This window comes from Myiozetetes cayanensis, unplaced genomic scaffold (assembly GCF_022539395.1).
Source record: "Myiozetetes cayanensis isolate MyiCay16 unplaced genomic scaffold, myiCay2020 scf3, whole genome shotgun sequence".
Classification (NCBI taxonomy): Eukaryota; Metazoa; Chordata; class Aves; order Passeriformes; family Tyrannidae; genus Myiozetetes; species Myiozetetes cayanensis.
The window spans coordinates 19,808,695-19,831,866 of record NW_026087521.1 but is presented as its reverse complement, the minus strand read 5'-3'; the positions used below and the strand labels follow the sequence as shown (position 1 = coordinate 19,831,866).

General features: G+C 40.6%; 1 protein-coding gene across 1 annotated transcript in view; it reads left to right on the top strand.

Annotated features, from left to right (window-relative positions):
• The first annotated feature begins 377 nt into the window (after nucleotides 1-377).
• MAPK12 (mitogen-activated protein kinase 12) overlaps nucleotides 378-23,172 on the top strand; it is a 41,144-nt gene continuing 18,349 nt past the window's right edge. Inside the window, exons 1-4 of the mRNA XM_050325011.1 lie at nucleotides 378-509; nucleotides 1,262-1,391; nucleotides 11,779-11,837; nucleotides 14,357-14,468. Coding sequence (XP_050180968.1) covers nucleotides 394-509; nucleotides 1,262-1,391; nucleotides 11,779-11,837; nucleotides 14,357-14,468 — 417 coding nt within the window. The 5' untranslated portion in view covers nucleotides 378-393. The remainder of the gene's footprint in view (nucleotides 510-1,261; nucleotides 1,392-11,778; nucleotides 11,838-14,356; nucleotides 14,469-23,172) is intronic.

The following is a 23,172-nucleotide window of genomic DNA, read 5'->3' as shown; positions in this document are numbered from 1 at the left end:
ACCTCACCAGGTCCTGAACACAAGCGTGAAACGGGTACCGGGTGAAAGAGGGGGAAGAGATGGCTGAGATGGGTTTGCTCCCCACTGTAAGGACTCGTGGAGCCAGCGAGAGCCTCGGCACCTGCCTGGGCACGCTCGGCCTCTGCCGGGACACCGCGCCGTCCGCCCTCAACCTCGCCAGAGCACAGCCGCCGGTGCCCGGGCTGGAGGGAAGAGAGGGCATAGCCGGTCCCGTTCCCGGCGGGAGTGATCCGAGGCGGGTGCGCGGGGCGGGGGCGGTGCCGCTCGCCCAAGCCCAGCCCCTCTCCGCAGCCCGGCTCGGTGGCGCTGGCCGCTCCTGCTCCCCCCGCCCGGGCTCTTTGTCGGCGGGTGCCGGTGGGGGCCCGCAGCGCCATGTCCTCCCCAAAGAACGGCTTCTACCGGCAGGAGATCACCAAGACCCTCTGGGAAGTGCGGGACCGCTACCGGGACCTGCAGCCGGTGGGGTCGGGCGCCTACGGAGCCGTCTGGTGAGCGGGGCGGCGGGGGCAGCCCGGGGGCGGGCGGCGGGGGGGCGGCCTCTGCCCCGGCCCGGGGGACGCGGCCCGGCCCAGCTCTCTGGCGTGTTGCTCCCCGCCAACTTTTCCCGGTTGTTGAGCCGGCCGCGGGCCCGCCCAGCGAGACTGGGGGCCGGCCCCGCTGCTCACCTGGTCGCCCGGGCCGGGCTGCGCCGCCGGGGAGCGTGGCCCATCGTGGGGACCGACGGGCGCTCCGGGCTCCGGCACGCTCGTGTTCTCGTCCCTGGGGAGAACATAGCCCCGGCCCTGCCCAGCCCTGCCCGGGGAGCGCTGCCCGTGGCTGCCAACCCCGGTCCGCGGCACCCCGGAGCTGCCGCGCCCTCTGAGCCTGGGGGGCATTGTAGCCCTAGGGGAGGGACGCCTGGTGTGGGTCAGTGTTGGTGGTGGATTTGGAGGGTTTATGGGATTTTTTAGTCTTATTTTTTGCCTTTTTTTTTTTTTTTCCCTCCCCAGATGTTCCTCTTTAAAGCTTTTGAAAATTGTCTACGTTTCATCACAGGGCCTGGCAGCCTTTTAAACGAATGAAACGAGACGGCTGCTGGCGAGGTGCTTTGGGGAGGTGATCTTCCCCCATGGCACAGGGGGTTCCGGGCCAAGGGCCAGGCAGCGTGGGGCAGGATGCAGCCGCTCCCCAGTGCCGGCCGCGTTTGCAGGCTTGCTTCGGTCCTCGCTCACCAAAAAAACTCTTTCCTTCTCCCTTAAAGCTCAGCTGTCGATGGACGAAGTGGTACCAAAGTGGCCATTAAGAAACTGTACCGGCCGTTTCAGTCTGAACTCTTTGCCAAGCGAGCTTACCGAGAGCTGCGCCTCTTGAAACACATGAAGCACGAAAACGTGAGTGAGGTTGTTAGCAGACATCCTTCCTTAAATCTACATATTTTACTGCTTAAGCACCCTAAAAACAAAGAAAATATGTCGATTTGAACAGGGTGGATGTGTAGCTGAATGGAATTTGGGAATCTTTCAGCTTGTCTTCTGTCTGTCTGTCCCACAAACATCAATTCACACAAACTAGAAAATCCTGTGGGAAATACCACTTAATTTCTATGTAGGAAAGGAAAGGTGGGAAAGGTTAGGACCACAGTGCAATTTGTGCTCAGAGCTAATGAGAGGGATTAAAGATTAGAAATTACAATTGCCATCACTACATTCCTGTGAGGTGCAGGAGAATGCAGAGTGTGGGTCTGTGTGTCTCAAGTTGCCAGCATATCTGGGTTTTTTATTTATTTTTCTGAACTTGAATGAAGATGCACACATGTGTGCCTTTAATAAGGAAGGGGTAGGGGGTTTGTCTTTTTTTATTATTCATGAAGCATTTGAAAGTTTTGGGGTCATACTAAAGTTGAACAGGGAAAGTTCATGAATGACTAAACAAATTGCTTTACTGGGAGGCAGAGAATAGGATATAGAGCTCTGCACATGATTCCCATGTAACATGGAAAAAGAACAGCTATAGAAAGAAGTGTTGAAAGTGTAATTGAGAGAAAGGTTCTTAGTCCCACGTTCTTAAACCACATTTAGTGGTTTAAGAAAATAAAGGAGAAGTAGTTTTTGTGGAGTCAAAGCATGGATTCTGTGTGAGAAGGGTCCTAGGGATGTGGGAGATTTGACCATAGATTGGGAGCATGTGGGAGATTCAGAGCACCTTCACAGAAAGCTGAGAGATTGAAAGCAATTATGAGAGAAACTGGTAATAACAATAACTAGTCATTGCCATTTAACATTATAGTGTTAACGCTGTGAGTACCAACAATATCTACATACATTTGAAGAATAATCTGTGGGATATCCATACTGTCCAGAAAGAAAGCAGCTTTTTGTAGGCTTAAGAACCCATCTGCTTGTAACATTTTAATCTGAATCTTTTAGTCTGATCACTTCAAAGTAACATCCTCATAACCACTGCTACGTATGTTAAAGAGTTAATGTTTGCAGGGAACTTCTGTCTCATGTATAGGCTTTAATACTCTCAGCATTTCTTTACTGAAAATTTGGGAGCAGAGCAGCCTGTGCTGTTGCCAAACTCCTAACTGTGTCCAGAATGTTGAGATTATTTTTCTTCCATTTCCCAGAATAATCTATTGGGTAGCATTTTCCACTCCTAGGACATTTGATGTGGTGTATGCCCTTCAGGATAATACTCTGAAACTCCACCATGGACTTGTTTGGTAATTAAAGAGTCTAGGAAAAAATGGTCACTGGGGATCATGAGCACAATCTGTACAAGTTATAAATCAATATTTGTGAAGGAAGGGAATGATTTACAGTCTTAGGAAACAGTTTGGACCACAGAAAGAAGAGTCTGGCCTATGTACTAAGGAAAAGGTTTACCATGAGTAAACTATCTACTCATTAGAGAACAAAGACTGAATAAATGAGCCTGCAGAGATTCACAGAAACATGGAGGCAGAGGCTGGCTACTCCAACATCCACGATGAGACTGACATGGCTGTACATCCCATCAAGACAATATCTATCCACCATCCCAGCCTCACATCCTTCTGTCAGTCATGTTGTCCATGGTGAATTAGAAGCAACAACAATGCCTTTTAAGGATTTTTAGTCCCTGAGCTGATCTCAGGATACTCCTTTAGCTGTTCCACCCACCCAAAATTAAACCAGAATGGTAGTATTGCTCATCATCAGGATTTTCAGCCCCACCCCTTTGGTCAACCACCAGTCTACCAGAGACCCTCTTTTTACATATTTCATAGAATCACAAAACCACAGAATGGTTTGAAAGGGACTTGAAAGATCATTTAGTTCCAACTCCCCTTGCCATGAGCAGGGACACCTTTCACTAGACCAGGTTGCTCAGAGCCCCATTCAGCCTGGCCCTGAACACTCCAGGCATTCGGCACCCACCACTTCTCTTGCCAGCATGTTCCAGTGCCTGACCACCCCCTCAGGGAAGAATTTATTCTGAATACGTAATCTAAACCTACTCTCTTTCAGTGTTAAGGCATTTCCCCTTGTCCTATTCACTACATGTTCTTGTAAGTAGTCTCTGTCTTTCTTGTTTCCATCAAAGGATGGATTTACAGGCAGAAGGCAAGATCCTTTCCTGTTCACATCAGCAGTTCACACTGTGCTGTGCACACCTTTAATGATGTGTACAGTAGTGGCAGGAGAGCTGTCTGTTTTCTGTCATTACCATTGTCGCTTCCATGAGTTGGGCTACAGAGTTTTACCTGGGCTCCACTCAGATGGGTGCCTATCTCTAATCCTAAATCTAATTTCTTGTAACATGAATTAGTAGACTAGAACAGTGATTGAAGAACTTTTCTTGATTTTTTTTATTTTTTTTTTTTTTATTTTGCTAACTAGCATGTTATAGTATGCTTCTATAGATAGCAGTTATCTTTCTGGCTGTACTATAAATACAACTGTTATTAAAAATTTAATAAAACTGAAGAAATTTTATCAAAGACTTCAGTAAAATAGAAATGCCACTCTTACTGCTGTCTGGCTGTTAATATGTAGAGGATGTGATATATGACAACCAATCTAATGGTATTGCCACTATGGATTAGACTTGGAATATTTTTCCAACATCGCATTAATCTGACAGTGCAAATCTTCATCTCGCTTTTGTCCTACTTCAGCATATAAAACGTTTCAAGGTTCTATTTACCTGATAGTTAAAATTATATCCAATTCTCTCTTTTTGTTGGTTGTTCTTTCAAAATAACTTCTGTAATCATGAGGAATTTGATGTTGGCTTTTATGAAAAGTGTGATATTTTGTTTGTTTCACTGTGATTATCTCTCAATAGACCATCTCTGCCCTTCATAGCTTTCAGGGAAGTGTTGTGTTAAGCATGTAGCAATACATTCTCATAGTTTATTTAACCTTATGCTGTATTCAGAGTGATGGAAGAAATTGTAATGGTCTGATATATTGTGTTAAAAATAGCACCTCTGATCCTCCATTAAGGTAGCAGAAGATACCATTAAACCCATGCTACAGTGATATAATTCATTAGTGTGTCATGCTTCAGTGAAAAAAAGGGAGGAAAACTTCTGCTTAGTAGCCTAGATGACTTCCATTATAGACCCTTTGAGGAATACGCTCATCTCTTTAATGTGGAAGGGTTGTAGGATGACCAAGAGTCCTGTAAAAGCAAACATAGGAGTCATTCTACTGAATTTTATTGGAATTGTATTTCGCTTTGTAAGGGAGCTAACTCACAAGTTGATTTGCTTGTCTATTTAGGCATTTTTCAGGAGGAGGTGACTGTGGTTGCTGGTATGACCATCTTTCATTAGACCTTTGCTCTCCGTAATGGCTCTCAAGTAAATGCAGTGAGGAACATTTCTATATAAACCATGCAGACTTGATGGCATGTGACTTCTCATCAACACTTTGCAAACAAATCCAGAGGAGTAATGGTCCTGAGGGCTGAGGGACAGAGGCTGTGTTCGAAGACGACAAGACCTTGCTGTTAGGAGAAAAATCAGTCTGTAATGGCACTGATATCCTTTTTTTTTTTTTTTTTTTTTTTTAGGTAGGCCTTTTATTTTGAGAGATTCTAAGGTGTTTCCCAAACTTTATAAGCTACTTCTATTACCAGGAAGCAGTCTAACCCAGATCAACTCCTAAGACATTGCCAAATAGAAAAGTTGGTTTCCAGTGATCCAGATCACTCTGAAGCTGCATAAACAGCTGGCACAAGGGAGGGAAGGGTATGAAAATGAGGAATAAACACAACTAAGGCAGAATGAAGAATGCACTGCTTGGGGTTGTTTTTCTCCTTCATTTAATCAAGCTAATTTGTAGTATTCATCCAACTACAGCCTTAGCAGCTCTTGATTATTTCTTTGACATATGCTGAACCTTGTACAGAGGAACAGACTTTTTACCTTAAGAAAGGTCTTTTTCCAGTAATGTTGCTTTTGTTCCCTGTTTCTTTCCATTTTGAATTCATTTAAAGGGAGGACCTTTAAGACTTACCTATTATGGCTCTTAAAACCAAATGCAATGAGAATATGGCCAGCATGCTAACTTTGGCCCTGGCTTTAACTCTCAATCATTTACATAGCTCTGTATTTGTGTATTCTTCTGAAGTTAAGGGAGACGTTTGTGTATGCAAAGCTAAACCCAGGCAAGTAAGTAGAGGTGCAAGGCCTTTAGTTTCATTTACCAAATAACTTTTATCATGCGTTTGGACTGGAAGCGATACCTTAATACTCGCTTCAGTTGAAACAAATGCACAGTTGCTCGTAGTGGTCCAGCCCTGGTGCTCTGCTCACCTCCCACTTTGCTAACAGAAGTTTTCAAGTTGCCAGCAGGAGTACAGAACAGCTGGCGAGGGAAGATGGCACTGAAAAGAGGAGGAGAAGAGTGGCAGCTCGTGCTGGTACTCATGTCAGAACAGAGGGTGGATTTTATCAAAGTGTACTACGTGCATGTGTGTGTACATATGTTTATACCTACATATACATATAGGCACCCACGGGAATTCTGACGCAATTCTACCAATTAAATTCTGAATGTCTTTCTGGCATAAAATTTCTGACAAATGCCCGTTAAATGTTTCTTGGGTCAGTTAATACTCTACAGATGTTTTCCCTTCCTGGAAACCCTGTATGTAAGAGGCCACTGCAGTATTTGTTCAAAGGTACTCTATATTATGCTCTCATTCACTGCTCTGAGTGGAAATTATTCTCTGGTGTATTCCCACATCTGAAGACCACTGTGTGTTTTGCATTATGAGAAGCATGTAGTTTTTTTCCCCTTTTGGAAGGAATCGGATATCCAACAGACACCAAATTGTCTGTCTCTCTACAGTTACATTTTTGAGGATGATGCACTTTTAGGTTGGCTGGTTTTTAATTCTGTTGACTTCTTTATTTTGAAAATAAAATTGTACTTTTTACTTATACCTACACAATGTCAACCAGGGGAGGAATTGGGGGGGAATCCAGAAAAAATAGTGGGTCACTCTATGTTCCTGCCTGAGAAAATCTTAAATCTGTCACCTTCTGCAATTCATCTAGCCTGACATAAGCACTGGAAGAGCAACAGCATCTGTAGTGTAGAGAATCAGACAAACAAGGGAGTTGCAGATGAGTGATGCCTTAACAGATGAGAGCTCATGGTGTTAGAAGAGGTTTCCTGCAGCAAGTCCTGCAGAACTGCACCAGCTAAAAATTCACATCCTTTGGGTACACATATGCCAGTAAAGTGCAATTCAAGAATCCTGTCTGGAGATGGCAAATCTCTTTATGGGTCCTCATGAAAGCAAAAATACAGTTATAACTGAATAGTTTATTGCTGTCAAAATTTTGTAAGGGAGAACACTCCTGTCTGCTTTTCTGAAGACTGAATGCTTAGCATAGCTAGGAAGATAATAGGGCACCAGAGTCCTTTTATTTTGGTACTCAAAAGCCAGTAAATCAATATAGGGTTATCTGTTGTCATTTCTGCTTGTTTTCACAAACGTAGTGAATAGGTGTTTATCGTGGGCTGGACTTCAGCTGAGAGCCATTTATTTGCACCCCAGCCTTGGTTACTAATAAAGAAGACTGATTAGCTTATTTCATTAAATGAAAATAAGGAAAGTAGCACTGAAACCCAAACCTTCTCTTTGGTTTACCACTCAGTCTAGAGATAAAGATGAGTCTGCCTGCAGGATTTGAATCTACCTGCTATTACATGAGTCCTTTGAAAGAAGAGTGTTGTGATGGTGGGTACGGCTTGTGACACACTGCCGGTGTGCTGACTGGCAAGAGAAAAGGAAAGGAGGTCTTGGTCCATCAGCAGGTGTCCCTCATGTCATGTATCAATAATTTGTGAAGAAGAAAGGTGACTGAAAAATAACCTGTATTTCTTCAGCCTGCACTGAAGTATCTTACTCGATTTTATCTGAAAAAGAGGGTATAATACTGCGTCTCTCCCGCAGAATAACAGAATGGTTTGGATTGGAAGTTAGCATGGATAGTTAAACTTTTAAAAGTTTGAGAGTTCTTAGTGTAGTAAAAGGATGTAGGTGCCCATGATGTAGAGCAGAGCAGGAACATGAAGCTAATCCTGCAGTAAATTTAATGCAGCATAATACGTAGTACAGTGTACCCTAGCAAGGCTCTCTCTTAAATATGTATTTGCATGTATAGCCTGAATGCTAAAGCCACTCAACTTCACTGTGTGTTCATGCATAATATGTGCAAGAGAAAGCAGCAATTACTGTACGAGAGACATAACCTACAATGAGAGACATAACCCACATTACTTATTCATTTATACCATACTGGGAGTCTTTTCTTGATGTAGTACTGCTTACATCAGAAACTTTTGTTTGCAGAAATGTGGTGGGTCAGTCCTTGAATACAAAGTAATCCAATACATGAAAATACAGGGGGGGACAGAGTTGAGGAGCTCTTCGCCATTGTGCTGTTGAAATAGTATTTGGAAAAGTAGGCAGCTGAGAAGGAAAGTGTAGAAACCACCTTACCTATGTGTTGTTGTTTGTTTGTTGACAGTAGTTAGAGTTGGTCAGGGCACACATACATAAGCACAGAAGGGTTAAGAAAGGCTGGAGATGCTGCCACCCACCTCCACTGACTTCAAAGCAAATATATTGACTAAAAGCATACCTGAGGGAAACAAGTTAGACCAGTAGATAGGTAGTTTTGTGGTTTTGCATTTCAGGAAGATGGATCATCTCTTCTATGAAGAAAGACTGAGAAGGTTGGAGTTGTTCAACCTGGAGAAGAGGAGGCTCTGGGGAGACCTTACAGCAACTTGGTACCTAAAGGAGGATGCTGAAGAGAGACTTTTTACAAGTGCATTTAGTGACAGGACAAAGAATTGTTTAAATTGAAAGAGGATAGATTTATATTGGACATTAAGAGGGAATTCTTTACTGTGCAAGTGGTGAGGCACTTGAACAGGCTGCCCAGAGAAGTTGCAGATGCTTCATCTCTGGCATCAAGGCCAGGTTGGATGGGGCTTTGAGCAACCTGATCTAGTGAAAGGTGTCCCTGCCCATGGCAGGGATTAAAACTAGATGAGCTTTAAGTCCCTTCCAATCCAAACCATTCTGTGATTCTGTGGGAGAGACACAGTATTATACCCTCTTTTTCAGACAAAATTGAGTAAGATACTTCAGTGCAGGCTGAAGAAATCCAGGTTATTTTTCAGTCAAATATACAGTAGGAAATGAGATGCATTCTTTGTGATCTTATTTATTTGAGAAATTGTCTTTTGGCAGAGTTAAAATAAGTAAAATAAGACCCTGAAAAGGCAGCACTGCTGCTGGTAAAAATAAGACCCTGAAAAGGCAGCACTGCTGCTGGTTTCCACAGATGCTTTTCATGGATTCATTCCTCAGCTGGGCTTCCGTCTTTGATACTCTCAGTAATTGTGCTGATTAACATCAAAAATATATCAATAGAAGGTTTCACAGGCATCTCTGTTACATTTCATATAGGTAACACCATTAAAGATAAATTATTCTTGTAATTGTTTATAGTGGCTTAGTTTTGTGCTTGGACATTATCTTTAAGTATCATAAAGTTTCTTTAAAAATACTGTCTTTCACTGGGAACATTTCAGACAGACACAGGATTTTCCATGATATCATAAAGGAGGGAGCTGCCTACTCTTTGTCCAGTTCTTTCCCTTTTCCTGAAGAAGTAGCTGCAGTTGTATCTTCCTCGGTGGATTTATTTTATCCTGTACCTCCCTGTGCTTAATATAGCTCCAGAAATATCTGGCCTAAATGGAAATACGAATTACTCTGTTCCAGTACAGGAAAATAATCCCAAAACACAACTATTAAATAAAGATCACTGAGGAAAAGGAAATGGGTCCTTTGCTTTTCTTTTGGAATTGATTAATTATTAGTATGTCTTACCATTTTGGATACTAAAATCTATTTCAGGATTTTAAGAAAACTTTCTTTGTAAAGCAAGAAAAGGTGTTGTGAAATCCTTGTCATGGTAAAAGCGTTTTCTGGTTCATTATTTAAAATTCCCTTCAGTGGGAGCTGAGCATTGGTCTCAGTGTCATCCTTCACTGCAATGGATTTGCAGCAATGATAAGTTTGTAACCATAAATTTGCAACCTTACCTGAGAAATAAAAGCACCATTAAGTAACTACTGAGAACTCTGTTTACTTGAATAGATACACAGTAAAATGTTAGTGAACTTCATTAGTGTGTTTTGGGGGTGGTTTGTTCTTTATGGAAACATGTTCTTCATGCTCTTGTGTTTCACAGAAGAAGCCTCGTAGTGCCTTGGTGCACAGATGGATGTAATACAGCAGCCTCACTATTTTATCCTCTTCTGTGTCCCTTCTTTTATTGTGGTGTCCCAGTGTCTTTCACTGCTACATTCAGATGTGATGGGGTTTATTTTCTTATAGTTCTTGCTTAGGTATATGAGGGCATAGAAATATTTGCTTAAGCAGGACTTCTGAGAAAATGGGGCTTGATAAGGAAAGATACATATTGGATAAGATTACTGCTAAAATGTTAACTTCCTTCTTTGTAATACCTAAATCTGTGGCGAGAACACGACTTTTCTGGCTGTGTGTGCTCTGTGTATATGCATGCTGCCTCGGGAAATGCCCATAGATCTGCGTTCTGCTCTATTGTCATGCACATCTTTGTAATCCAGCCCCCCTCTTTTTTCTCTCTGCCTCCACAGAGAAATGGAAAACCTTATGTAAAACTGTCATTAAAACAAACAAACAAACAAAAAACCCCTTATTGTAACATTAGCACTAAAGGTACTACTTCAAATAATAACCACATCCTCTGTGGGTTTAATTATTGTTTTATGGTAGTTATTCTTCTTTAATTGGTTTCATATAACAACCCTCATGAAAACATTATTAGTGACCTTTTTTCTAAGGATATATGTGATTACAAAGAAAGGGAGTTGTATTTTTCTGCCTTCATCTTTATTAGTTTTTCTGTGTTGTTCATCATCATGACATTTTGATAATATCCAGGTTAACTGTAGTAGTTCATCCTGAATGTGGAAAGAGTAAAAATATGCTCAGTAAGAATTTCATCACAGTTTGGATCTTTATTTAAAGTTTGCTTTAATGAAATATAATAAAAGCTTTGAATTTCTTCCCTTCATTTCTGCTAATGCTTCTCTTACACATTCTTTTTTATAAAGATATCTGTTTCAGACAATAGTTCTTGATGTATAATCTGATGTCTGTATGGCCATGGAGAAAGGGCTGAGCAAAATTATAAAGGTTGTTCATCTCTTAGCTTGCTTTCTAGCAAACCCCTGCACAACCCCATCGACACAGCAGCCTGCACCTAGGAAACACCATGAGCACTCTGGGGCTTGGGAGGCTCCCTCTGAGCAGACAAAAATGGTCATGAATTAGGAGCAGAGGTAGAAAAGAAGCAGCTCTAAAAGTCTGTGCTATTTAGGTACTGCCTGGATTAAGCTGCATCTAAAACTGAAGTCTGGCTTTAAACAATTCCAACTACTTCTTTTGGAGCATTAAGTTCTGTATATTTGATTTTCTAGTATTTAATGGGTTTGAAAGAAGCATTGGCAGTCAGCACAATGCACTTAGTCATTTTGTATAGTTTGTCTGAAAATCATACTAATGGGAAAAGCTGTGGTGGAAAATCTGTTTTACAAGATTGTTATTTCTCTGTTGAGTGATGGAATGCTTTTGTATGACAAAAAAAAAGCTCTTAAGGAGAACCTAAGCTATAAGCCATAGTAAATCATACAAAGTTCTTGCTAATTTTTATCCCCTATAAAAGCAGTTTAGTTCTAGTTTTTTCTTCATACTCTTAGTTAGATGTTGTAGTCTATGTACTAAGTTACCCTGGTACCGAAATTAGAAGACATTTAAAGTGTTCTTCATTGATAAGCAGCAGGCCCAGGTAGGTGAAGAGAACTTATGAGAGCTTCATGTTAAGGACTGATTTGTCTGGTTTATTTTAAATACTTCAATAGTTAAAGTGCTAAGAATGCTGTCTCCCCTTACATAATACTCTTAGCCTCTGAACTTTTTAATTTTTGTATCACTGGGTCAAGCAGCCCACAGAGTTATAAAATTTAACACATAACAAGTCCTGATGTTGTTAGGCACTACTTTAGGTATTCTTTCTGCCATGTTTACCCCTGTAGCTGATGTCTCACTGTGGAAATGTTTTTGATTATATTTTTTCACTTATTAGATGATTCAGGATTTATTATGTTTAATCAGTTATTGATTTTTTTTTTTCTGTTTTTTTAGGTCATTGGAATACTGGATGTGTTCACACCAGATGTAACACTGGAGAAGTTTAATGACTTGTAAGTTCTGAGTTGTTTCTCTTTTGAAGCAGGACATTGTTGCTTGTGTGTGAGGAAAGGTTGTTGCTTTTTTAAATAGAGAATTTCAAAATTGTTGCTCCATGGATTTTTTTTTTCCTGAATTTCATCTTAATATGACTCTTTTGAGCAACTTCAGAATTGGTAGGCTGGGGTTTTCAGGTTGTCATTAGAACCAGTTTCCTGTCTTACAAGGAAACTTCCTTGTTTCAGCCCTTAGTAAATGGCAGTTTGGTGTATTTCCTAATCCACCTTTCAAGTACTGATTTTTTTACCCTAAGACCCAGGTTGCTCAAATGATAGGACAATTCTTAACCCAAACAGATAGGCTGAAAGTGATACCTACTACATTACACATCTCAGTGGGATCCATCCTAATTCAAGGACTAACTAAAAACTGCTGATGCTGCTGAATTTTTTAGTAATTATCTGCACTATGTTCTGTTGTGCTCCCTGACTGCTTTCCCAGTCCAGTGGTCCAAACAGCAAGTGATATGGATTGCTTCTGTCACATCCCCCTGACATTTTGGCAGCATCTCAGGCACATCTCAGATATGGAAAGTCTGCCATGTTACTTGTGGATCCTGCTGCAATTCTTGTGAATTAGAGTCACTAGAGAAACAGTGGTCAGAAATCCCATTAGGCTTAATGTAGATTTCCTGTAGACCTGTTCTGGATTTCATTTAATGTAGTTATGTTTCCAAAACAACCTTGCATATTTATATGTTAACAAAGAAAGATATCTGACAGAAAAATGTAGAAAATTAAGTACAGAAAACACAGAGCATGTGTTCATATTGATCACTGAGCCAAAAGGAATGTTGTCCATATTGCCTATTGTGATAGCATTTTATGTAGCATATGTAATAGAATGCACATTTATGTGATTAGCATTGAAGCACTGTGTTTTAAATGAGGCCTTAAAACGATCTTCCAAATTTTGGAGATGCAAGTCAAGTGGAAAAGACATTTTCATTACTGAAATTGCAACAAATGAGCCTATGGCAAAATTTGCTTTCAGGCCCATGGGCGAACGGTTAGCGTGAGGCAGAGGTAAATGTGTATACATTTAAAACAAAAGGAAGAAACAACTGTTGTGACTAAAAGTCAAATAGGGAGCATTTGCAGGATACTCTCTTTTTGATGACTAGGCATGAGATGTTGTTTGTGACTTCTTCTATAAAGATCAAATTCAAGTGGGCGTGTGTGCAAGTAGCAGAAACGAGGTGTGTGGTTTCACCAGAGCCAGTCACTAAGGTTGATCCTGTCTGACACTTGAGGTTTCTCAGCTGACTTCTAGCCATCCTGTCTAGAGGGGAGCATGTTCCTACTTAATCTGCCACTCTGCTCTCCTGCTCCACTTGAAATCCATTTTCTAAGGCACTTCATTTGTTGATGGGAAACAATTTGTGTGTTATTCTGGGACAGAGATACGAAATGTCGTTCCCTTCTCTGTATTTACTCTGTCTTATATAGTTACAGAACTAAATTGCTCATCCTTTATATCCAAAGGTTAGTGAACTTGTCAGTGAATGCTGGGATTGGGAGACCGAGTCCTGATCCCCAAAGTCATGGGAAAAAAATGCTTGGTACCTAGGACACGTTGGAAATGCTACCTATAAGTCCTAGTGACTAAATCAGTGTCTTTAAATTCAATCTCTATTTTGTTTTATAGTTGTATATCTAATAGAACAAATGCACTTTTCATGCAGTTTTAATAGTAGAAATCAGAATTATAATTTGCATATTTTAACCAGAAGAAACCCATTTAGATCTAAACAATAAAATCTGTAGCTATGAAACAACGATCACCTAATTCTTCCTTTCATGAAAATGTATCTGCTTGTCCTCATCAGAAGAGGAAAACTGATTACTGTATCCTCATGTGTCAGATGTGATTGGCTCTGCCTGTGTTCAGAAACTACGAAGGATAAGTTTACTACATGAAATGTGAAGAACAGGTTTGGATCTTAAGGTCCCAGTTTATGATCTCAGATGAAAACTAATGGCAGTTTTTGTTGCCTCTTAATTTGATCAGCTTTATTTCTGTTACATCTGGCCTTGTCTGTTTGAATGAACCACTTAGGCACCTTGGTTACTGCGAGTTCAATGCTGTGATCATGACTGTGAGAAACATGGTGTTGCATGAATGTCTTAGTTTTCTGTGTAGCTGTCTTTAAAATACCACAAGGCTCTCGGTTAATTTCTTTCTAAGCTAGTTCAGAGTCTGCACTCTTCTGATAACTAGCAACTTTCTGTAACCTGCCCACTCAGACAGAGTTGGGCAATACCTTTCCATGACAATCAGATAAAAATGGAGAAACTTGGAGAGCAGGGGGAAGATAAAGGAACTGTTTGGTAAATAGAACAATCCGTAATTTAGTATTGCCATTGAACTATAACATACAATTGCATTTCAATTTACATGACAAATTAATCAAGTTGATCTGTTTGGTTTTCTTTTCCTTTTTTTGTTTTGTTTTGTTTTGTTTTGTTTTAAGCTACCTCGTCATGCCATTTATGGGAACAGACTTGAGTAAGATAATGAAGCATGAGAAACTAACTGAAGACCGAATCCAGTTCCTGGTATATCAGATGTTGAAAGGCTTAAAGGTTTGCCACTTCTACTGTTATTTTGATTTTCACAGTCTTTTTTTCATAGCAAACCATTAAGGAGAGCTATAAATATTTATCATTTGATAGCAGGATAAAATTTTTCTCACCTTATATAGTAAAAGAATATACAGAAAATATAATTATCCAGCTAAACAATCCTGGCTGTCTCAGTTTCTCCTCTTACATTAGATGCTTCAGTCATATAATCATCATCACTAAGCTTCACTGGATTTGGTTCAGTGTCTCTTTATCTGGAAAGACCAAAGCTGAACACAACACTCCAGGTGTCTCACTAGACCTGAAAAAAGGGGAGGGATCACCTCCCTCAAGTTGCTGGCAATCCTCTGCCTAATGCATGAGGTTTTTGGTTGTCTTTGCTGCAAGGACATATTGCTCACATTCAACTTGTCCGTCAGTACCTTCAGGTCCTTTTCTGCCAAGCTGGTCAACCCCCAGCCTTGTTTGGCACCTGGGATTATTCCTTCCCAGGTACAGGATTTTGTTGAACTTTGGTGGGTTCCTATCAGCCGATTTCTTCAGCCTGTGGAGGTCTTGCTAAACAACAGCACAATCATCTGGTGTGTGAATGTTCTTCTTAGTTCTGCATCCTTTACTGAGAGAGAACTCTGTCTATCATCCACATCAGTCATGAAGATGCTAAACAGGACTGACTTCAGTACTGTTCCTAAGGGGGCCAGGGCTGGTGATGGGCCTCTTGCCAATGATCAGGGTCCTTTAATCAAAACAGTTCAGTCACTGTCCATTAATCTAACTCATATTCCCCTGTCTCTTAGGGTGTTATGAGTTTCAAAAGCCTTGTTAGACTCAAGGTAAACAGCACTGACTACCCTCCCATCATCCACCAAGAAAGTTGTCTTATCATAGAAGATTAATGGGATAACGAGGCATGGTTTTCCCTTTTGTAAATCCGTGCTGACTACTGTTGATCAGCTTTTTATCCTTCTAATCATTGGAAATGTTTTCCAGAATTACTTGCTTATTACATTCTCAGACAATGAGGTGTGGCTGACTGATCCTCTTCTTCCTTGCCCTTTTGAAGACATGAACAATATTTGCTTTCTTACCATCATAAGGAGCATCTCCTGATCACTATGACCTTTCAGATATTCTTAAGTGGCCTCCCAATGACATTGTCCAACTTGTCTTAGAATTCATGAGTGCATCCCATTGGGGTATTTAAATGTTAAACTTGTGTGTGTTTAGATGTTCCCTCATCTGATCCTCCTCCACTGAGGGTAAGTTTTCCTTGCTTCAGACTTAGACAAATCATAGGTCCCTGAAACCACTGGAAAATATTACTAGTAATATTGGATGGAAAGGAGGCATTGAGTACCTTGGGGTTTTTTTCCATGCCCCTTGTGCAGTTGCCTGTGTTTTCACTGGTTTTCTTTTTGCTCCTGATTTGCATGTAGAAGCCCTTTATGTTGACCTTCAGGTCCCTTACCAGGTTCAGGAGCAAGTGGACTTCACCTTTCCAAATTCCATCTCTGCACACTTGGGTAGTGTCTCCACATTCCGGCTGGATGACCTGATTCTGCTTCTACCTCATGTACACTTCTTTCTTATGTTTTCAGTTTCCCTAGGAATTCTTCATTCATCATGTAGACCTCCTGCCACCTTTGCTTGATCTTGCCTTCTAGAATCTGTTTTTGTTATGTGCTGACATTTTACATTCTGAAATTGGGAAAGGATTCATAAAAGGCTGTTAGGGACCATTGAGATTTGTCTAGTTTTGAACTGTGTAGGAACACTTCATCTTGTAGCTCTTCCAATAGGTCTTGACTTAGCTGGAGCATGGTATCTTGGAAGGAATAATAATTTCAGTGTATCATTTTCTTACACTTGAACAATGCGTATAACCAGACATAATCTCTAAGTTGTTGGGCTTGTTCATGGTTTTCTTTTTTTTTTTTTTCCCTAGATAATAACCCTGACAGTGAGCTTGTTAATCCCCTACTCCTTCTCAGAAATAATGTTTATGTTCATCTCTCTTATATTTTTGTGGACTGCAGAGCTTACAGCTATAGAAAAATAACATAATCTTGATTTTTACTGATTCTTACAAGAATGATTCTAAAAATATTAACTATCATATACTTTGTATGTTTTTCTTCCTCATATTTTACTAAATACTGTTTATTAATGCTACTCCTTTTTTCCTCTGACTTTTAAAAATTGGTCTGTGTTAATTGAAGTTCATATCATACAACACAAAAAGAAGACGTCTTGAATCTCCCTTGTTTTTATCTATAATGTATGTTAATGCAATGTGAAAATGATTCTTGGTCTAGATTAGTACTATAGTTATTAAATTACAGTGTTTGCTTTTTGGGTGTACACAGCTGTTGATTGCAAAAAGGCTACTACTTCCTTATTACTTTTTTTTTCTTTTGGTGACAAAGTTCCAAGAGAAGAAAAACCTCGGCCTAGCTCTGCAGGCTTCAGCTGTTTAATTCCCTTTGCTCTCTGGAGACACACGGTGTAAGGAGGCCGCGGAACAGCACTGTCTGAAATGGAATGTCTGTCATTCCTTGGCTGCTGCTGGCGCTGTACAATTTTGGTCTTATGGTCCTCTGCCTGCAACATAAAACATAAGGGTGGACTTTCCTCTGTGCTCGTACAGAGATAGGTGGGGTCAGCATAGGGATGTGCTTGTGCAGTGGAAATACTGAACTGATTTTGATACAGGACTGTCTGGCACATCCATCAGAACGCTGATTCGTCCAGATCTCTATTTGTATTATCAAACACTATTAAAATATAATTAATATAGAAGAACAGCATGCTATGCCTGGACAGCAACACCAGGAGCAGCAAACCCATGATTCCATCATCTCTCAGTACTTAAAGGCAGAGAAGGTTACTTAAATTGTTTTACTCCTGTCACAAAACTTAATAAATATACTTTGTTGTTGAGTCCTGCATTACTGATTTCTCTTTGACCTTACCTTGGATTTTGTGTTCTTATTTTAGAAAATTTTTACTCACATAGCCTTTTATATACACTAAGTAATTATCCTTTTTTTTCTACAGTTGTGCATTTAAGTGCTCCAATTCCTATTTTACAAATGCAGATTTTACAAAAGCCAGGTTTTAGGAAATTGGTTTTATTTAAACTAGAGAATTTACCTCCAATCTGGACTTTGAATGTGGAGTTATGATTTCAGTTTTGTAATTAGTTCCCTAGTTACAAAGCCATGTCCTAGTAAGTGTTCTCTCAAGGACCGTACAAGTGGAGTGGTCTGTTTAGTTGCAGGTAACTGTCTGGGAAGCAGGTTTCCAGGAGAGGCATGCTATTCACCAGAGATGAAAAACATCATTTGCAGTAACTTTACAGGCAAGAAATATATGAACTGTAAATGATTAGCTCAAGTTGAGTGTAGTGGAAAGGATGAATAATTAATTTAATTCCAGTGAAATGGCATAGAAACATATTCTGGTCCTAGTGACATTCATTATCTGGCAGAGGCTAACAGAGCAGAGCTTGTGGGCCCCAAAGGCTGACACTGAAGTCTGTTGGATCAGTAAATATGGAAGGGAAGTGGAGCAACTGTACATGGTTGACATACATAGGAAGACAATAGAGCAGGAATTTAAGAGAATGTATTGGGTTTGTGTGGTAGGGTTGGTTTGTTAGTGGAGTGGAGGCTGCAGGGGTGGCTTCTGTGAGAAGACAGCAGGAACTGCCTCCGTGTTGAACAGAGTCAGTTCCAGAGGGTTTCAAGACAGTCCTGTTACTGCCTAAAGCTGAATCCATGAGGGATGTTCACAGCACCTCTGTGGTAACGGATTTAAGGAGGGGTAAAGAAATGCTGTGTAACAGCTGTGGGAGGAGAGTGAGAAAATGAGAAATGGCCCTTCAGGTGCCAAGGTCAGTGAGGAAAGGGGAGAGAAGGTGCTCCAGGGACTAGAACAGAGATTCCCCAGTCAGTGAAGAAGACTGTGGCAGCACAGGTTGCTCCCCTGCAACCCATGGACAATCATGACAGAGTGGATATCCACACAGCAGCCCATGAAGGATCCTTTTGGGACACAGGGATGTGCCCTAAATGAAGTTGTAGCCCACAGAAAGCCTGTGCTGGAGCAGGCTCCTGGCAGGTTTTATGGCAAGACCTATGGCCCACAGGGGACCCATGCTGGAGCACTTCATGAAGGATTGTCTCCTGTGGGAGGAACCCCACACTAGAGCAGGGGAAGATTGAGAAAGGAAGAACATCAGAGACAACACATGATGGACTGTCCACAGTCCCCATTCCCTATCCCTCTATTCCACTTGGGAGTAAGAGGGAGAGAAATCAGGAGTGAACTTGAGTCTGGGAGGAAGGGTGTGTGGGTCGGGGGGAATGGGTTTTAGTTTTGTTGTTGTTTCAAACTATTCTATTCTGTTATTAATAGGCAGTAAGTTAAATTAATCTTTCCCAAGCAGAGTTTGTTTTGCCCATGGTGGTAATTGGTCAGTGGTTTCCCTGTCCTTGTCTCGATCCATGAGCTTTTCCACTGTATTTTCTACCCCATATTCTGCTGAGAGTGGGCAATGAAAGAGCAGCTCGGTGGGCACCTGGTGACCACCCAAGGTCCACCCAGCACAGAGGAGAAGAACAGGAAGTTCTTGATGATCCCTGTTATTCCCTAGATTTAATAAAAATAAAGGCAGTGCTCGTTACAGTTACATGGCAACCAGCAGGGATGTTGAGAAAATCTTAGAAAATTTGTATCTCTGATCTCTGTAACTGTGTTACATCTTCTATAGGAAGTGGTTTGGTTGAATATTTTGTCTCTTCCCACATATTTTTTGAGAGCACAAGTGTACTTACCTCAAAATTACCCACAGGAGGTAAGATATTATTCAGCTACTAGACTCTGTTTTGTCATTTCTTATTGCACAGTAAACACTGGAGAACAGTGTTTATCTGTTCCCTTAAATTTTGGATTCTTCATTAACTAATTAATCCAGCCAGAAATATACACCTACCTGGAAATCTTTTTAAGAAATAGGAGTGGTCCGCTGCTTGAGGAACATTCTTGTATCCCTGTCTGTGCTAGGAATCGTGTTAAGCTGAAAGCAGCATTGCTGGCATGCAGAGAAAAAAAGAGAATGAGTCAGTAACTCATTTATTCTTTTACAAGTATCTGTAAATTAGCTGTTTTACAAAGGGTTTGCTAAGTTTTGGATAAAAAATCTTGTACTTTTTAAGGTCTACTGTATCTGAATTAAAAAGCCCATCTTTGTTTACTTAGATTTTTTTTTTTTGGCAGAGCAGGGGGAACAAACATAGGCTTAGCTAGAGCTTAGTTGAGGCATTGTAAGGGAAAAATGCTTGCAACACCTGAAAAGGAGTATGCTACCCTGTATATCTTTATGGTAAAACTCTTTCAGCTTCCCAAGCTTAGCCTTGCATTTGTAAAGTGCCCCTTTTTTCCCACCTTTTAACTTCGATGAACTCTATTCTGATAGAGGTTTATATCATTCTGTGAATGATATACCCTGCAATATGCATTTGTCCTTTGTGTAAAGTATATGAGAAATTTATGGTATCTCTATTTATGTCTGGTCAAGGCAAGAAGGCAGTTCCCTTTTGTCACATTGCATATCTTACTGTAACAGCCTGTTTACATGTGGCAGTTAAATGTGTGTAAAGAAAACTTTGCATGATTGATGTGTCATTAAGGCATAAGAGAGATTTTTGCTAAGCCCACAAGTTGGTTCCTCACAGGTTTTGTTTCTACATTATACCTGTAGACTGATTCTGGATTGGTTGTATACCAAATGCTCAACAGGCTTGATTTAAAAAAAGTGTATAAATTGAGGTCAATAGAAAGGTCATATTGAGTTCAGGAAGATTTGTATCAAGCCCTCAGACTTTGTTCTGCAAGTCTAAGAGGTCTTTGTTTATCAGTTCTTACCATTTTACTGTCTTCTTTCTACAGGGAATGAAATACTCATTTCCTTTCTTCAGTGAGCTTTGTAATTTATCACAATTTACCACTTAGAAACAGTGACATGCCTCTTCTTTGTCTGTTTACTAGTCAGGTCCTACTCTGGCATTAAATTTTACATAAGTATGAGCTTGCAACTTGGAAGAGCTTTAATTTTTTTTTTGTTTGTTTCTTTGACAGAAAAGCTGTGTATTATCAAAGATTACAGAAGGCAAGATAAACATAAGTGTCTGTATGTAGGTGGAAAGCAGCTGGAGGTTCTATCACTTTCAGTCTTGGGTCCCTCTTCTGCAGAAATGCCAACTGGGTTCCCATCTATAGAGGTCTGGGGAGGTGGCTGTCACTCCTCTTGCTTTATTCATACAGTGTTTGAGAAGGAATGGACAACTCTTAGACCATACAAATACCTGTTTGACCCTCTTTTGCCATACTTAATAATAAGATTTACCTGCTCCAGTTCTTTTCTTTTCTCATCCATATTTACTGCCCTTTCTTCACATTTATGCTGGGGTTTTTTTCTGCTTCTCTCTTTTCCCTTCCCCCTCTCCACCATTTCCTCTTCTGTTTTTTCTTCCCTATCAAGTTGCTCTTCATTTTCATTTTGCATGTTGCCCAGAACACTTTCTCCTGAGTCTTTTCTAATTCCCTTTCGATTAGTTTTTTATTTTGTGTAGAGATTACATACACAGACAAGAATGCTTAAAATTTAGATGACTGTTGGATGGCTTCCTAGCACAATCTGAAACTTGCATGCCAGGATTTATGCATACTACCAAAAATTGTCTTTAGGATAACACACAGTGCTCCAAGGAACTTCCTTCACATTAACTGAGTTCTTGAATCAAATATTGTTCATGTGAAGTGGTAATAACGTTGTGAAGTGTATGTCTGCTCTGGTCTGGATCTTTTTGCCATTTTAAGAATGAAAAAGCTGTCGATAGATGGCTGACTTATTGAGAAGAATCTGTAAAAGCAGAATCCCATTTCAGATGGTTGTTGAACAGAAATGGAAAATTTTCTGAATGAAGTCTGGCATAGTTCCAGTGCTGCTACCTTCCAGGAGACAATAAAATGCATTTAAAAAAATACTGCTGTTGTTAAAGAAATACTGCAACACAGCAGGAGTATTTCAGCTTATAAAAAGTCTGATGTGTACATTAGCATCAGGAATAAACCCTCCCCAAAGTGTTAACATCATTTTTGTGCTGTGAACACACATAAAACCTTCAGTGCAGTAAGAATGCCAGCAAAACCACACTCTTCCCCCCAGACAGGTGAGATATACTTTAAAACTCTGAAGGGTGCAGACCATTTAATTCCTGATTCTACATGCTGCATTCTTAGGTGCAGAATAACCAGCTATTTCCTACTGTGTACAGTTTTATCAGAGAAAACAACCTGTAGAATATTTTAAGCATCTGCGCTGGAAAATAAAGAGGCTTCAGTTAGAAGACATTAGAATAATTTAGAATGCAAGTAGACATTGTGATATCCTTGATCAAGACAGCTATGGTAGAAGACTTCTTTTTCTTAATTTCTTCGGAGTCTGGCTACTTACAGGTACATTTCTTAAAAAAAAAAAAAAAAAAAGGAAAAAAGGCACATATATCCTCTCTGGTCTCCATATACCATTGACACACTTCCTCTTCTTCCCATTTCAGTCCACTTTTATGAACATCCATGACAGATACAACATTTCATAGTTTTTTGTTTGCCGTAGTGTTTTTATGGACTACAGTCTTGGGAGCAGCCCTATGCCCTCAGCCCCTTGTTTCTGCCCCAGGAAATCCTGTGAAGGGCTTTGGCATTTCCCATGGGTTATGTTAAATCTTGCCTAATCTGCAAATAATATGTAGCAGGAACTGGTCTGCCACAGATGTCAAGACCTGTCTGGGCTCTGGCACAGCAATCCGTGCAACTGTGCAGCAACAGGGCCCTACCATGTTCTGGGCTGGATTGGTAAAGTTGTAGCCACAGGGTTAAGGGAATTGGTTTTGATTTCTTTCCCCCTCTCTTTTCAGAACCTCTGAGGCCACATCTGGTGCATTGTGTCAAGTGTAAGAGAGGAAAAAGAAACTGTCAGAGGTTTAAATTTTTTCAGTCAGTGCTTTAAAAATTTGGTGCCTTAAATGCAGATCTTGTGTTGTTTAGGTTGTATGGGTTTTGTTTAAGTTCAGAAATCTAAGTCTGAAATGAACATTGCATCAGTCTGTAGAAGTTGGCTTTGTAGTTTTACTTTTTTTTACCTGGTCCCCTCATCAGCTGGATTACAAGGACCCCTTTGCAGAGGGACTGTTGCATACCTGGGGTTGATTGCCTATCCTGAGGGCTGCTGGGAAGGAAGATGGTCATTGCAAGGGCTGTGGCTGCATTCCAGTTATTCTGCAAAGTTCCTTCCTTCTGTGAATTTCCATGATGCCATGCTGACTGTCCCTGGTTGGTCTTTCCTGGCTCTGAGAGTTGGTTCCCAGTAATTCTTTTACCAGTTGTTGTCCCATACTTCAGGGTGGAATAAAATGAAAGTTCTCCAGGTGCATCTTATCCATCTTTTCTGGATTCTTTTTATTTAAAAGCTTTTATTGTTCTTGTGTTGCTTAGTGTCAGCAGTATGAGCTGTCAGCAGTAGTATGGTCTGTGGGGGTTTCAGATCAGTTCCCCACACCTGAAGTGAGCAGTAACAGCACCTCCCAGGCCAGTCTTGGAAAGCATGTCCTCAGTTCAGGACAACTCACTGCATTTCTAT